The 16,810-nt window shown below is 35.0% G+C and overlaps 3 protein-coding genes across 5 annotated transcripts in view; 1 reads left to right on the forward strand and 2 right to left on the reverse strand.

Annotated features, from left to right (window-relative positions):
• Nucleotides 1-1,204, reverse strand: part of ATP8B (ATPase phospholipid transporting 8B) — a 50,882-nt gene extending 49,678 nt beyond the window's left edge. For both annotated transcript variants that reach the window (XM_019055337.2, XM_019055335.2), the window contains exon 1: nucleotides 815-1,204. The gene's annotated coding sequence lies outside the window, so the exon portion shown is untranslated. The remainder of the gene's footprint in view (nucleotides 1-814) is intronic.
• Nucleotides 1,205-1,346: 142 nt separating this feature from the next.
• Nucleotides 1,347-16,763, forward strand: Psf2 (DNA replication complex GINS protein PSF2-like protein). Of its 2 annotated transcripts, none has more exons than XM_019055333.2 (5): nucleotides 1,347-1,478; nucleotides 12,777-13,034; nucleotides 13,491-13,599; nucleotides 14,819-14,980; nucleotides 16,060-16,763. In XM_019055333.2, exons 2-5 carry the CDS (start codon nucleotides 12,787-12,789, stop codon nucleotides 16,126-16,128), a joined length of 588 nt encoding a protein of 195 aa, XP_018910878.1. In that variant the 5' UTR covers nucleotides 1,347-1,478; nucleotides 12,777-12,786; the 3' UTR covers nucleotides 16,129-16,763. The 2 variants fall into 2 exon arrangements, with proteins under 2 accessions (XP_018910878.1, XP_018910877.1); XM_019055332.2 differs by lacking the exon at nucleotides 1,347-1,478 and adding an exon at nucleotides 10,982-11,226.
• Nucleotides 4,655-10,727, reverse strand: LOC109039713 (uncharacterized). The gene is made up of 5 exons (XM_019055329.2): nucleotides 10,570-10,727; nucleotides 9,779-9,874; nucleotides 9,154-9,315; nucleotides 8,383-8,451; nucleotides 4,655-6,414 (listed from the first exon to the last, which is right to left on the reverse strand). The coding sequence occupies exons 2-5, from the start codon at nucleotides 9,809-9,811 to the stop codon at nucleotides 4,750-4,752; spliced, it is 1,929 nt and encodes a 642-aa protein (XP_018910874.2). The 5' UTR covers nucleotides 9,812-9,874; nucleotides 10,570-10,727; the 3' UTR covers nucleotides 4,655-4,749.
• Nucleotides 16,764-16,810: the final 47 nt, after the last annotated feature.

Genomic DNA, 16,810 nt, shown 5'->3' on the forward strand with positions numbered 1-16,810 from the left:
GCCTGTTCCAAAGTTTTTGGTGTGGAAAATCATTTTATTCTCTTACATCTATTTCAGAAGTTAGATTACTCTTGAATTTTACTCAAGGCGCATAAAAACTGTCTCCTTTAAGAGACTACGTCAAAGGCCTTACACAAAATAGGGACTTCAACCCTCATATTTTAACCTCTAATCAAAATGTATACCATATCGATAGTGATACTGTAAAAATGCTTGACTCATTTGTGGTGTTTCGACATCTCCGCTCGTAGTTCATTTTTTAAAAGGAGACCGAACCCACATCATGGCTCGAAGTTTTTACAGAATATTCTTCATAAGGAGAAGAAAAATCACTGGAGTTTTCAAAAAAAGGCGTCCTGTAGTTTTCCATGTAGAAAGTAAAGTATAGACATAACTTTTGTACTACATTGTGCCATTAACGGGGTGATGCTGATATAGATGTGTGCGAGATGCTGGAAAAGTTCTGGATCCTTGCTCTCTTGAATGGGAGAACTGCCCAAATTTTTGCGATCGGTAGCTCGAACTTATTTGAAGTATTGTATTTTAGCAATGTTTATAAAAGCATGTGTGACCGATTACTTAACCAAACAGGCAGGCTTTCCAACTTTCGCTTAGAACTTTGGGGACAGGTTGGTTATCAATTTACCAGAGAATTCTTATGAAAATGACCGAGAGACCAGCCAATTTTAATGGTAGGATCATCACCTGATAGCAAAGATAATAAGCAGTTTTTCAAAGTCTTAAATACTCAGTGTGTTTGAGCAGAGATTTTTGAACCGTGTAGGAATTGGAATAAAAACCATTTTCAACTTACGTCAGATGCGGTTGACTGTAATGTGGGGTGCAAACAGCTCCGGAGACGATCACCACTAAATCCATACATTGATTCATAAGATTTAAGATGAATAAAATTTACAAGCCGGATCACGAAAACTTCGGAGGAGAAGGTATGAACCTCCGGGTTTGGGAGATTCTTCTTGGAACTCGCGAGGTAAATAGATATGTATTTGGGAAAAAATTAATCACGATCCTGTAAACAAAAGTTCCGATTATCGTGCATTAATCGTTGAGAAAGGAGAGTTTCACCATCTACTTTAAGCTCAAAATCGAAACAGCTTTCCGACTCGCGGCTTCACGGAGCTTTCGGATTCTTCTGATAAAATAAAGTAAACTTTTCAGCACCATGCATGGTTTTGTCGCAGGGGTCGGGAGGGGAGGTAGGAAAAATAGAGTGCGCTAGCGTTTGTTTACATAAAACAGGCGGGTATTTTCAAAGATTACGCAATCCTCAACCACGAGGTTATTATTTCGTGCCGTCGCATTCGCTTTATCAGTCAGTTATCAGCGTTGGTTATCAGCGTTTAGTACCACAATTCGGTTCGGTGTACTGATAAGAGATAAAGTGATAAGGATCAGATTTTCGTTTGACAAATTAACTATCATCCGTTCATATCTGAGGTGCGGCAGATATTCAAAAGGTAAATTAGTATGTTTCCTTTATTCTCTTCAATACTCTGAAGTATACCTTGGGTTGGTTTTTTTTTTTTTTATTTATTTCAGCAATTTTTCCACGCGTTGATTTTGAACTACCAATTTGTAGGCTTTTCGTGGAATTTGAGTCTTTCTCTCTCCTCCATAATCGTGGATTAAGTTGCCTATACATATTTTGCATTTTCCTACTGGCATAACTCAGCAATTCACAAGAGGATGAGAAAATTCATTTCTCCAAATTTCCAATGAGAAGATCAGAACTGAAGTCCAGGAAAAATAGCTGTTGACAACTCTCCCTGAGGACTTTACCTTTAAAGGCGGCAGGCAACCATGAGGCTGATGAGGCTACCAAACCAAATATTAATTTCAATTACGGTGTCTAAAGACTTTTGCCTTTATTTTATGTTTCAAGGAAATGCTGTTTGGGTTTTCTGTGCAAAATTTTTAGAGAATTTTGTTGAAAGAACGCAGATAACCAAACAAAGTCTATGCAATAACCATGATTTTAGGCCTTCTTTAGGTATTTAAGTAAAATTTAATTGGAGATTTGCAACGTTGCTAACTGAAAAACGTGGTTTGGTTCTTTCACCACTGACAGATTGAACTTTAAAAAATCAGGCTAGATCGAGTCTCTTGGAGGGATACTTTGAATTCATAGCAGTGGATTCTGCAGATGTACGACCTGAGTTCTTCAAGAATTAGAACTTTACAGAGAACTTGAATCCCACTTAATCAATACCTAACCAAATCTCATGCTAAAGTACTTACCTCTTTACTAAGCGGTGGCTGTTTGTCTAACACGACTAAGGTCACAAGTCTAGTCCCACATCCAGAGTGCGCAAGCTCTTATAAAAAAAAAAAAAAAAAAAGAAGTTTTCGTTGGTACTCTCCTCAATAATATTGCATGTGATCATAGAGTTGCATGTGGGAGATCCATAGTGCATCCGTAAAACACTTCTGAGCTTTGGATGTAATTTGAACGTATTACTAAGTCCACAATTTGGTATTAAACTTTTATAGAATCGACTTGCACTTAAATAGATATTTCAGAGAACATACTTTCCATAAAGGGTGGAAGGGAGGGTGAAGCACTTTACCCGTCCGAAGGATTTGAACCCACATGTCCGATTCCCACAGAGCATGTTTAATGAATTAACGCAGGTATTTGTAGCAAAAGAACTGTCTTGAAAGGGGGGCATGGGGCCGCCTGCCCCAAAATTGACAGCTTTGAAGTGTCTGTCGCCAGTTTTTCAAACATCTCTGTACATCTTCAGCAGGATAATCTCAAATCACTCGTAAATTTCTGGTGTCAATTTTTTTCCCCCCACTGTCATGTCCATCTTTCTGAACAATACTTTTATCAACAAACCTGGAAATAACTTTTATTTGACTGTTAGAAAGACTTAAATGCTATTTTATGCTTTTTTGAAAGTTTGAGCATTTAAATGCATATATTTTTTCACAGTCATCAAATTTTCAGTTCTTTCTCAATCAGGAAAGTTAAGTTGGCTCTTATTTTGATACTTTAAAAATGAGTTCTACTATAGATACATACTGTGACATGAAAATACTTTCTTGTTGATTCGTTTTTTTTTTTTTTTTATTTCCAGGATTACTAATTTGATAATGATATTGTTGAAATCTTTAACAAGCCGTACTGCAACGAGACAACTCGAACCTATCGTTTCATGAGGACTGGGATCTGAATCTTGGTGGTCTTTAATGAGAGTTTATCAAAATCAGTCCATTATCTTTTGAATTTCAATAAGTAATTAATTTCACTCAAAAGCTATCATTAAAAATGCTCTCTCTCAATGATGAGTTAAAAAAGATTAGGCCTGAAGTTTTAAATAGCATCGAAATATGCAAGGAGGTCAACCATGATAATTTAAACTCAAATTTTACTCTTGATGAGGATGTTGAAAATTTTTTATTGCGGGGTAACTATGTTATTTCCAAATGTGTCAATGGAGATAAAAGCGAAAAAGAACGAGTACGTCACTATCATTGTAAATCAGAATTCAATATAGGAAACATATTATTAAATAAGGATGCCCCGAATATAGAAGATCTAATAAAATTGCTGATTTATTTCACCTACAATGCCCCACCTGTCAAAAGCACTGGAAAGGTTCAAATGCGAGGTGGTACTATTTGCCCAACAAAAGAAATCATATGTGAAGTTGAGAATAAACAGTTCATTTTGTATGGAAGATATATTTTTGGCTACGACGATCCCTACGTTCTTTTCAAATCTGAAGGAACCACAATTAAATTAAAACAAATCAAACGTAAAGAAAGGGTGCGTGATTATAACTATTCTTTTGCCATAATTGATAAAAATACCAACACATTGGATGCCTTTGGTCTTTATTGTTAATTCCTCCCCCTCATTGTCAGTGAACACTTATTGAAGAATTTACTTTGTTTTAACTGAGAAATAATGTTTGCTTGTCCACCTAAAACTCAGAACTTCTATGAATGCTTCAAATAATGGGTAGATAATTGTCAAAGCTTTCCAGTTCCTTATTTGTATTAGAGACCAACGATTAATTGTTTCTTACTAGATTTTTTTTCGAATATGTTTGTATTACTTTACTAATGGTTAAATTGGCCCATTTTTGATAACTTTTTGTTTGCCTTGAAATAATTATAGTAAAAAAAAAACAAAAAAAAAAGGTGAATTGTTTATTTCAATCTCATTATCTATATTACCAACCAAACGTAATGAAACCTTAATTGTAGTTTTTTGTTTTTTTTCCACTGTACTCTAATAATTCTTTCTTGAGGGATAAGCTCAAATTACAGGACAGGATATACTATATTTATTCTTGAGAACCTGATTAAAATCTCCCCCTCTCCCCTTTGATTCACATTACTTTATGGCATCTTTCATTTTAATGTTTCATTCAGCCAAAAAGAAGCAACTAACTTTTACATGAAGTTTTGCGTACGCATATCATGTAGATAACAAGATTAGCATAATTTTATTACAATAATATAAAACATATTTCAACTATTCCTCTAAGTTCATCAGAACCTTTTTCTATTTGCCGCAAGCAGATAGACATACTGCATAATAGGCAAAATTGTTTTTTAAAATTTTATGAAAGAATTAGAAATGTAATGATTTGAGAGACACGTTAAAAAAAAAAAAAGAATATTTAAAAAAAAGAAGGAACATTTATTTAATTTCAAATAAATCTGCTCAACAATTACAGGTAAAAATCACAGCGGTATCTCTACAAATAGTGGTTTCTAATCATTGAACACAGTTTTAATACCCTGGAAAGGGGCAAGTGTTGACATTTTTTTCTTGGCTTCCCAGGATGGATGCAAGTGGTCACTATTTCCAGAGCTTTGCCTGTTAGAGTCAAACTTTGGCCCTTGCTTCTGGCTGTTAAATCTATCTTTTGAATTAAAGTTGCTGCCAGGCCCACTCTTTCTATCATTGTAATTGTAAGGTTTTCCTCTATTGTTACCGTTAAAACTCCTACCATCATTCTTATTGAATGAGTTCCTCCTGTCATTATAATTTGAGAAATTTCCCTTTCTACTACCGTCAAAATTTTCATATTTATTATTATTATTGAAAGAATTTCTCCTATCATTAACATTCGAAAAGTTTCCTCTATTGTTATGACTGAAGTTTCCTCTGTTATTCTTGTTAAACGACTTTCTATCATTTTTAAAGAATGCATCTCTTCTGTCCCCATTATCACCAAAGTCTCTCTGATTATTTCTATCATTGTTTCTATTTTGATAACTTCCAAAGCGACCTCGATTATTTCCGTCATTGAAATTCCTGTGAGGAGCATGGGAGGGAGTAATTTTTTTACCTTTTCGATAAATTTCCTTTGGAGCTGAATTATTCTGAGGAAAATTACTTGGATAAGGTTTCTCTTCAGTTTTTGGGGCTGGAGCACTGCTGATGTATTCCTTGCCATCAGTTGTGATAAAGAATGGATCAACAGATTCTTCTATAGAATCCTTGTTATTGGAGTTGGATTTACTCATTTTACCCTTTTTAAGTCGGCGTTCTACATCATCAAGTTCTTCATTTAATTTGGATTTTGTAGTTTTTTCAAGCAAAGTAGCACTATCTTTGGATTCATCCTTCTTCGAAAATGTACTAGACAAGCCTGAAATTTTGGTAGCACCAGTTTTGTTTCCCTTCAGTGGATTCTTCAAAGATTGTCCTCCAATACTTCCATTTTCATTATCTGAATCACTCTCCTCTTCATAACTTTCTTCGTCACTGTTTCCTTCATCACTATCTTCTGCGACACCTCCCCCATTCTCTCCCATACTGTCCTCACTACTTTCTTCCTCTTCACCACTTTCTTCACTATCCTCACTTTCGTCTTCAGATTTTTGCCGCTTGAAAGCTTTCTGAAATGTCTCTCGATCAAATTCATCACTATTCCCACTCTCTAGATCTTCATCAGAGGAGGAATCCATAAAACTTTTACGTTTACTAGTTTCCTTACCGCTGGAATTGGGTAGATTTGCAGGTTTCAGGGAGCTGTCAACACTGCTCATCTTTGAAGGAATTTTTCCCTTGCCACTTTCTTTGAATTTCGGGTTCACTTGATCTGTCAAAACACTTTTTTTAGCTTTAGTAGAAATTGGTGTGCTTTGCTTATTTTTTGGGGACTGATTATGATGGGAATTATCACTTGCAATGTGCTTCACAGGGGTGACAGAGAAAATGTTGTTCCCTGGGGTCCTTACTACACTACACTTGACAGAAGTGTTCTGAGCAGAGATGGTCTGTTTTGGTCTACTCACAACCTTCTGGACCAGATCCTCCATGACTTCTTTCCATGTTGGATGTTCGGAACGAAATTTGTCAATGACAGAAACCAGGATTTTATGAGTACCAAATCTAGCCAGAACTTTGGTTTCAAGGGGTATATTTGGCTGTAAACAAAGAGAAAAAATCGATAGAATCAGTAAGGAGTAGGCTGATAATAAGAAGTAGTAACCACAAATATCAAGCAAATTCTGAAATGTCATGATGAGATTAGAAGGATTTTTAAAATCAACACAAACTCAAAGAAATACATGACAGATTTCCGTAGCCTCTATTTAGAGGGCAATTTCCATAACTAAATACGATTTGCAATATTATTTTAGTATTATTTCTGTAATTATACTGATTACTGAGAAGGCTGATTTCAAACCATCTCGGATTCAATTTGCTGTCAGTCTTGGTTCTGCATTTTGGATTTTGCTTCGATGTTTGATTGATACACGTCTCAAACTTTTATAATCATTGCCATCATACATATGGTCCTTCTCTGACATAAAGATATTATTTAATTTTGACATGAGCCCTGCCAAGTACTGATTTACTTTTACTTATAAACATGGACGCACCAAGTCATATTTCAGAATAAAATGAGTTAGGAGTAGTTTTAATTCACCGTATCACAAATTTTCTTCAGTCAAAACTTCAATTGTGAGCAAAAATATTTATGACATAGAAATAGACATCAAGATAGATGTCAGGAATTTGCTCTGTCTATGACATAGAGTCTTGTGGAGGAATAAAACTTCAAACCTCTTTTTCTCAGTTTAAACTTGATGCTGCTTTTCTATTAAACTCGGTCAATCGTATAGTGACCTCATTATTATTTTTAAAAATTTAAAATGCTTAAAAATACAGGAAAAATGTTTCTGATAACCTCCACCTTGTTTTTCTAACTTTTGCTGACAGTTAATACACACCGTTAGGAACACTCATCTATTATTCTCAAGCCACACTCAAGAATGTTAATTTTTGGAGGAAAAAAAAATAAATTAAATATTTTAGTTCAAAGGTCAGTTCCATTGGGTGTGATTGCTGAAAGAAATCAACCTACAAATTCTGCAATTTAGGAAAAATACAATTTTGGACCCTAGAGTTTCATTTCCGGAATTTCCAAGAATTATGTCAACCAGGTGCCTGCTGACACTAGCTGGCAAAAAATTATTCTAGGTGGCACTAGCCACCCCGGCCCAATCCTAAAAAACTCCCCCTAAAAATTTGACGACCAAAAAAAAAAAAAAAACCGACGGGTGGCTGCTGCCTAACTAGTTATACATGAAGAAACTCGATCGGGCTTTTCTGCACATATCTTTTACAGCACTTTCCCAAAAATTCGGTTCCTCCTAAATTAAAAATTCAATACTTTTTCAGTACCTTCATATGGTGAAATTCGAAAAATATTAAAAATATTAATAATTCAAAATCCACGCACAAATCGTGCCAAAAGTGGCATAGCATCAACTGGCTGCACACTTGTGATACAGTTGGCAAATACTGCACTTTGAATTAATAAGCAAGGGATTGCGTACTTTCCAGTTTATCTTTAGAAACATGCATAGCACGAGATGAAAAATTTTGGACCTTCTTACAGAGTTTCCATACCTTTTCAGTACTTCCAGACGGCCCTCAAAAATTTAGTAGATAATATTACTTTACAGACTAGTAGAGAGCCTGCTGACAAATCTCAATATAAATCTCATCCCTCCAAAGAATAAGTTCTGCTTTGCTGAACACTACTCCACTGAGCTCTTTAGACTCATAATATTTGAAATGCTTAGATGCAGATTTTGAGACACAATTCCTGAAATACAATAAGTGATACATTCCTACTAGTCTACAAACCTGAACTTTCGACCTGTTTTCGTTAACATACGGTTTTTTTGTAAATTGCCCACCTCTAGAAATTTCTTAAATTTCAAAAATCATCCCATGCCTTCCACTAATTTTAAGTTTTAAATAGAAAGCTTCTCGCCTTTGTGAGGATCAATTAATTTTTTTGACAAAGTTATAACTAACTGTGCTGATGGAGGAAAATATTTATCAATACCTGTAGAGAATGTAGCTTTAAATATGCTTACCTTACTGATAACACTTTCACAATTTTCTGTTTTCAAAACAAATTTTGAGACATCATCTGGTAAAATTTTCTGTAACAAAACAGAATATTATAGCATACTACAAGAGACAGAAATATACAAAAATGCCAGAGGAATTGAGTTTATATATTGAACAACGTTACTACCTTGGTTAAGACGTTCTCTCAATGATTTTAGTTGCACAAAGCATGTTTCGCATGATATTTTGATGAGAAAATATGTATTATAATGCTATCCTTTGCACCTTGTCTAGTGGCCTATCAGTAAGATTCTGCATCCTTGAATATAAAAAATATCGATATGAAACTCCCGGACCGGGTGTCTTGTTTGCACTTTTTAAATATTTCTGCTCCCATTTTACTTTTTTGAAGGAGAACAAATCAACATCATGCCTTGAAGTTTTCATAAAATTTTCTTCACACAGAGAAGAAAAATCACGGAAATTTTAAAAGATTGATGTTGAGCTATTTTCCATTTCAAAAATAAAGTATGGTAGGAAGACTGCAACATTGCAAATCGAGATAAAAGGTTTGGGAGTTTCACTGTTGATATTAAACGCTATGGTTTTACATGAGGGGGATATAAATTTATTCCTCAGAGAAACTGGTTATAACCAGACATAGCTTTAATTTACGACAGCACAACATGGTGCCTCTTTCGTTCAAGCTTGAGAAGTTAAATTCATTAGAAAAGAGAAACATTAGTCTGTGTCAGTAGGTACCCTGGTACATTTCTTTAGTGGAGGTTAGTTACCTTCATAAGCATGACTTCTTCGATGAAACGATCTGCCTTCTTTTGATTCTGTTTTTTTTGCTCCTCTGTTCCTTTCTTCTCGCGCAATTTCTTGGCTTCACGAGTCAACTTGTTTATCAAATGAGTTTTGACTTGCTTTACAGAGCCTCTCATTGATGAGATCTGAAATGTCAACAGAAAGAATCACTTACATTTCAGTTAAAAACTCTGAGCAGACATACAATTGTTAAGTTGCAAAAGGCGGTTGAACTAATCTAAATCAGAGGATCGTAAGTTGAGAACGAAAATATTTTGGGAATCCCGGTATTTTTCATTATAAACTCAAAAATAATGCAGAAAATAAATTAAAATTAAAATCTGATTTCAGAGAGCTACTTTTCATTTTTTCCCCCTTCGCTCAGTCTTAACTGAGTCATTTTTCTCTACCGGATTTGGTACCTGTTGTTTCCTCATTGCAGAGACGAAGTAAATCAGCTGAGAGGAGCTAGTAGAAAAAATATCACAAGTTTCAGCGTATATACTGAAGAGAAAAAATCTATTTTGAACTCTTTTCAAAAGTTAGTTGTTGCTGATGTGAGTGTACTAGGTACCAAAGAAAAGTGGCTTTGTGAAGAATAATACTTACTTGTCCATTTAGGGTTTCTAAGTCGAGCGCCATTTCCAATGATTGACTGATGTATCTTTATCGGTGGAAATTTAATCAAATAAGTAGAAACTCTGGCTGAAAAATGGAATATATTGTCGATTAGTGGATGAGCTAAAAATATGAATGGCTCAAAATGTGGCGGACCTCAGTTTATTGGCTATTCAAACAAATTATAAGAAAAGTCAATCCCCTTGCATTAGAAATGATGTTGATTCAATATGCTCTAGAGGTCCTACAAAAAGAGCAGATTAGCCTGCAAAAAGTCTTCAATTAATTTTTCGTTTGCTTAATTTGAGAGACTGTGAAGAGAAACTTTCAATATTAAAATTTGCTCTTTTTGCAAATCCGTAGTTACTAAAGAGTGATAAGGTGAGTTTCCTTCCTCTCATGGTAATGCTCGTACGATTTCCAGTCATCTTGCCAACTTCCGGAATCTTTCGATAGTAATGGTTCCATATACGTTTGGCTATCAATGTTGCTTATTTTGATATTTCCTTGGACAAATCGGCAGATTTCCAGCTGAAGGATCAGCATTATGAAAACTAGTGTAAGAGCAAATCACGACATACCCGTCTTTCTGTACAGATAGATTAAATACAAATATAAAAAATATGAAGCTGGAACAGGAGTATGGAAATTGAGAGAAAAGAGTAGACGGCATCTCATCGACAGATAGCGATCCTCATGCGACCACTGACATGTACCAATTTTGCAAAGTGGTACGCGTTGAATATAAATATAATTACGTGCACGAGTTCGCAATGACTTACCAACGAGAATTCCTTGCAGATGAATCAAAAAAACTTATTTGTGTAAAGAGGGAGGCAAAGCATTCAGCAAGAGCAAAACCACATTGTCTTCGTAAACAAACTGTAATCATCCATTATCAACGTGGAAAACCGCTATCTAGAGGAAACCTTTTGAACTAATTTCAAGCACACCAACTCAAATCGAGTCCACTGTAGGAGAAGAATCGACGTAAATTTCAATATTTAAGAGATAAGATCCCGAAAATTCTTGTCCACAAGTTTTTTAAATATCAATTTTTTTTTTTACTGTGAGACTACAAGGAGAATTTTTTTAAATTGATTTTTTTATTTGACAAAAATGTAGCGAGTTGGTGCTTTCTTCAAAAGTACAAATAACAAACTTGCGCCTTATCAGTTCGCGCCAAATGTAAACAATCACAGCAAAGTGAGGTTATAATCATTGTCCTAAAGGCATGGTTTTCAATATAACTCCTCTTTGAAATTGGGGCAAAATTGTTCAAATGTGTATGTACGCAGAAAATTATTATTAATTAATTGTGAGTTAGCCTGTTTACCCTCTGCATTTTAACTGAACTCATTCTTTTTTGCAACATTAATTGCTCCTATCTTGCATGTTGAACATAGCTGTTAGAATCAAACATCTCTAGGTCTTCAAAGGTAAGTAAATAATATCAATTTTTTTGTAAATTTTGTAAAATCCATCTTTGCAATTCCAATAGAATCACAACAGTTATAGTTTGGCTTGTTGTCCTCCTTTACTCCAGCTGAGATGGGAAACTACAGCTACAACACGATTGAAGCTGAAGATGTCAGAGGGAGAAAGAGAAGATGGAGTGACAAATTGTAGCAAAAGTAAGGAATGAATATACAGAGGTAGCCCCGAATTGCAGTATTTAGATCAGCCTTGAACATGCTGTAGGGTAAAACCTGGTCTGATGCTGACTTACAAAACAATGCTAAACTAAGCGAGCCTCCGTTAGGAAGAGGAGAGGTCTGGGCGAAACTGAGTGTGAATAGTTTCTAGTACTAGTGCAATAATGATAGAAGCTCTAAGTGCAGTTGTACAAAGTCTAAAATTTACATTTATTGAAATGACTTGGAAGGCAAGCCCAATGAAATCCAAATTCTATATAGAATAACTAGAGGCGCTCATTTCTAAATGTAGACTACGCAATCACCTCTGCCTCAACTTTGAGAATTTTTTTTCTTTTGGTTTGTTTATATCACTAAAATTTACATCAATACAAGAGACGCTTCACAATGTAAAGAGCGATAAAACAAGAAAGACAAGATTGCACTTCAAGCAGGAAAGAAAGGGGGCTTCTTGAGAGAGAACGACAACCTCATAAAGATTAAGCCAGGAACACGTCAGGGCCAGGAATCTCAAGACACGTTAATTGACTCAGGAATTTGCCTGTTAGCATCCATCGGAATAGTTTTAAGAATAGTCACTTATGTCCCACAATTGTCACTTTTGACTTGCTCACAGATCCTGCTTCTTTTGTCTACTGATTAAGGTCAAAGATATTTCGTCATGTAAGGAAATGAAACTCTTGAGTGAGCTTGAATTTCGAAATCTTGATAGGTCAGTCATCTAAAAAGCGGTAAACCCAGAGACTTGGCCTCAAATAAATTTTGTAATTATTTGATATGATGATGTTCTTCACAAACCTTTTGAGCAGGATGTGCACTTGGAATCAAAAGTTTTGTGTGCTCATATCCGGTAAGCATCGCTGATTAGTGATATTTATGGAATTTCTACACACGTCTTCTCAATCAAGACAACTTGGCACTGTTGTCCAGTTGCATGCGCAGAGCTTTTTGCTCTGAAGTAGGGGACAAGACAGAAGCTATGCATTCGTCTATTTTCCTGTCCTTATTTCCACAGCAAGGGAGAAGGAGCTTTCTTTCCTCTTTAACATTACTACCACATAATGCTCATAGTAAAATTAAAAAATTCACTTTTCAGCCTTGCTTCTCTTAAAATTGGCTCATGAAATTTTGATTTTACAAGCTTATCATGCTCAAATGGTCTTAAAGATCACCACATAAAATAATAAGGGAATTTAGCTGGCGCTGAATCCTTTGATTTTCACTTTATGGTCTTTTATTGGCACTTTACTATTGAGTAGAAAAATAGATTCTGAAAAGCATTTCAGTCTTATTGATTGGTTGTACCTAACAAATAATTTGTATAAAAATTACAGTTGAATCAAAATGGATCCTGCTGAAATAGAATTCCTCGCTGAAAAGCAACTTATATCGATCATTCCCAAATTCAACCTGAATCACACCATTCATTTAATATCTGGAGACATCGGTCCATTTCGGTCAGGCATCCCTGTTCGAGTTCCTATTTGGTTGGCCATCAACTTGAAACAGCGGCAAAAATGCAACATCGTTGTACCAGAGTGGATGAATGTGGAGACTTTGGAGGAGAGGAAAGAAAATGAAAAACAAAGCGAGTAAGTATTGCCCTTGTGGGTATAAGCTCCATTCTTTTCTTTTCCATTTGTAGGTAGGCTAAACCTCTTGTGTACAAAATGATAGGTTAGTCCTGTGTTAAATCTGATTCAATGATATTTGAAGACACCGAAGCATGGTGACTGGATGAGTTCCATCTCCAAAAGAGCTGTGTTTTTCCATACCTATTATTTGCATTCAAAGTTTCTGGACCAGTGATTGTATAGAAGAGTGGGATTGTACTTCTCCATGAGTTCAATGATTTTCATGGGCAAGCTCAGGCAAAGTGGCTAGCCGTATAGCATTGGGCTATAAGGTTGTTGAGAGCAGCAGGTTTCTTATCTCAAAGGTAAGAGAGTTGTGTTGAAAGTATTAACTCACAATTTTTATTTATTTTTTCTCTCCCTCTGGAGTCTGGATTTACTTATTTGTTTAAACATTGGTCTTCTTCTTTGCAGATTTTTCACAAAGATGCCAAATGAACATTACATGGAAGTTTCAAGAATGCTATTTGAGACAGCTGGTGATGAAATCCAAAAGATAGATGAGATTCGCACAGTTCTAAAAGTAAGTACAACGTTAATCTTATCCATTATCATCTTTTACTCCTTTCAAGTATATTAGAAAGGATTTTTATCAATTTTCACTGTTTTAATGGTTTTTTCAATCTCAAAACCTATTTTAATGATTCGTTTAGGGTGCTGTGAAAATGCAGGTTGCAAAATTTTTTTCTCTTATCTGTAAAATACACTACAAACTAAACCCCATCCCAAATTAACCAAAGGGAAGACAGGAGTTAGAGCAAACCCAATGCCAAAGGAAATATTCTGTATCTTCAAATTTCCTTCACTTTTGGTTTGATTTTAGCGTTTAACACTAGTGAAAAGTTTTGAAAGTTCTCGTTCTTGTAGTGACATTATGATGGAAAATCAGGTTTTTTTTAGAAATGAGTGAGTCACTGAGAATTATTAATTTTTAGCAGTGTAAAAGTGTATCATTATGAAGATAATCTTGAATTTCATGTAATAATAATTGATCCCTCTTACTAATGAACGGATTTGAAAACTTTGAAAATTAAATATCCAACTGAATGATACCAAAAATGGATATCTGAAATCGGTTAAAATTATCCTTTAATACTTACTATAAATTTTACCAATTCCTGCAAAAATAAAAATTGATGATGGAATTCTCGCACACATCAAGGATTTTTTATTTAACTAATAATTAAAAATTATGTAAAATTTTGCAAGAATGATGATGCAGTGGTGCCACTAGTTTTTTTTTTACAAAAAAATTGTTGAAGCTAAAAAAAACCAAAGGTTAAAATTGTATGAGTGGAACGAACATGCTCTGTCCATCTCTATCCATCAAAATTTCTGTGGAGACATCAGGTTGAGTACATCAGCAGAGTTGTGATGACTGTAGGCTATAAATTATCATTTTGGAACTTGGTGGGTACCCTAATGCTCCGCAACAGATTCAGCTCTTTATCTGATCAGCGCACGAAGAGTTATTTTGAGGAGAGAGACTAATCACCTCACAAAACAAGCTAACTTTTCCATTAGAGCCATAACTTTACTGCCGTTTGCGAGGGAATGGACTTTCGACAATGAATGGCACCAGTATGTTTTCTTAAAAATTTACGCAGAAGTATATCGTCAAATTAAAAATCCCCATCACATGCAAGAACTCTATTCGTGAGGGAGGAAAATTCAAAATAACAAAATGACCTCAATTTTTAACATTTCCTGAAACCTTTGAAATATCATCTCTTTGCCAACAGGACATCTGGGACTTGAGAATGTCCAAACTGAAGGCCTCCATCAACAAATTTATCAAGAGTGATACTGGAATTGCCCAGTTAGATCATCTAACACAATTAGAAATCAATTCCGTGAGACCGCTGCTGCCTGATTCGCTCAACATCATTTCCAGTTTAGAAAAAGTAAGAGGGAACATTTAAAGTTTCATGTCTAAGTTAACAGCAAGGGGTATCAATTCTCAGTCATGGATTGAAAAATGTAAAAGTTTGCTTCATGCTATTGGCTGCAGAGATTCTTATAAATATGTATGCAGACGGGGCAGTATGCAGAAGGGAAGCAACTCTCGATGAGATCATGTTGCAACAGAAAATAGGGGGTTTGATGTATCGGTGCGTATGACTTATTGCAATAAGTAAATGTCAGCTCCTCTTTTTACAAACTTAATATTATTTTGTGACATGGAATTTTTATAAGTATTTTTGCTGAAAGATTCTATCAGCTCAATTTAACACCTTGACCACTCAGCTCCCTAGGTATTTCAAGTTCTGGATCAATATTTTTCGAATTTAAAATCTTTATTGACCCTTGTATCTGAGAACCTAGATAAGGGAAGAAATCAAATTCAAATAGACTTCTTTAAGCTTGAACTCTCAGTTTGCAGTGATAGATATATAGGCACTGAATTCGGTCTATTTTCTTGATTCCCTCTACCAGAGGTAATATCATTAAATGTTCTGTGAAGCCTCTAACATTGCTTTAAATAATGGAATAATTGAATGGTGTCGTGCAAAAACTGCTAATGTTCATTTTTCTAGTTTTGAGTTGTTTTGGGTTGATAATACATTTCAGAGTTAAATGCAACTGTTAACGTGGTTATAACACGCTTTTTAAGGTTATGCTAATACTTAAACGAGTCCTTGCACCCCTTTTATGATCGTATCAACTATTGAAAAGTATGATTAACACCAAAAAAAATTCATCTGGAAAAATGGACTTTAAAGTTTTTGGCAAAACAATATTTAATGGTAAAGCCGAGCAATAATTGAATTGAGCGAACTGAGCTTTAATGATATTTAGATGCAAACACAGAACAAATAGTTAGTATGGATTTTGTTCATCTTACTCCTGTGTAAGGATTGGCTCCTCTATCTTCAAAGCCATGGTACTGTAAAAGTTTTTACAGAGGGAAAGACATCATTGAAATGACTTCTGTAAGTTTCATTTGGCCTTTGGAGATTTTAATCTTAATTATGTTTTTCAGGATCAAGACTCAGATGGTGAAGACAACTCCCAATCTCAGAATCGTGCCTCCTCTTCGTTTGCTCAATGAATTCAGAGACAATATCTTTCAACTAGGAAAATATGGAACGCCTCTTTAAATGGCCAGTATTAAAGAAACAAATGTGGCGTTATTGGAGGTGGGTGTCTGTGCTGCTGAAGTATCATGATTGAAATGAACAGATGTAGCATTTTCAAACATGATAGAAAGTGTATTGATTGTCAAAGTCCCAAACCACTTCAGTCGTTTGCGATGTTTAAAAATCTCCTTTTCTACTCTATTTTTTTTAATAAGAGCAAATCAGTGTGATTTCTTGAAGTTTTTTCGGAATTTCTTTGAACAGAGAAGACAAACCGTGGAAGTTTTCAAGAATTGACATGGAGTAGTTCTCCACTTAAATAATGAAGTATGACAAGAAGTCTACAATATTGCAAACCAAGCTGCGTTGTTTGGGAATTTCACCATCGATATTTTATCAAAAAGTGATACTAAACTTATGTGTTGTGCCTGATATGAAAGTGTGATACCATCTTATTTTACTGGATTGTTTGGCGACCCTTCATTTCTCTGGGGGTTTTCAATCCAACAATTCTCAATCATTCCTTTTTCATGAATAGTTTACCCTGTATATGTCTTTATATTTTTAAACAAACTTGTTGAATAAATGTTTTTAAAAAATGGTAGAATTATTGCACAACTTTCATCTTACCAACTTAAGGAAGGTATTCATGTT

The sequence above is a fragment of the Bemisia tabaci genome, chromosome 1, assembly GCF_918797505.1.
Source record: "Bemisia tabaci chromosome 1, PGI_BMITA_v3".
Taxonomy (NCBI): domain Eukaryota; kingdom Metazoa; phylum Arthropoda; class Insecta; order Hemiptera; family Aleyrodidae; genus Bemisia; species Bemisia tabaci.

What these genes read in the sequence shown, in the direction of transcription:
- LOC109039713 (XM_019055329.2), bottom strand. Translation starts at nt 9,811, where the DNA reads ATGGCGCTCGACTTAGAAACCCTAAATGGACAA. An exon ending in TAGAAACCCTAAATGGACAA is followed by an intron (nt 9,316 to 9,778) that starts GTAAGTATTATT and finishes TTGACATTTCAG; the next exon opens with ATCTCATCAATGAGAGGCTC. An exon ending in AAGAAGTCATGCTTATGAAG is followed by an intron (nt 8,452 to 9,153) that starts GTAACTAACCTC and finishes GTTTTGTTACAG; the next exon opens with AAAATTTTACCAGATGATGT.
- Psf2 (XM_019055333.2), top strand. Translation starts at nt 12,787, where the DNA reads ATGGATCCTGCTGAAATAGAATTCCTCGCTGAAAAGCAACTTATATCG. An exon ending in AGATTCGCACAGTTCTAAAA is followed by an intron (nt 13,600 to 14,818) that starts GTAAGTACAACG and finishes CTTTGCCAACAG; the next exon opens with GACATCTGGGACTTGAGAAT. An exon ending in TCATTTCCAGTTTAGAAAAA is followed by an intron (nt 14,981 to 16,059) that starts GTAAGAGGGAAC and finishes TATGTTTTTCAG; the next exon opens with GATCAAGACTCAGATGGTGA.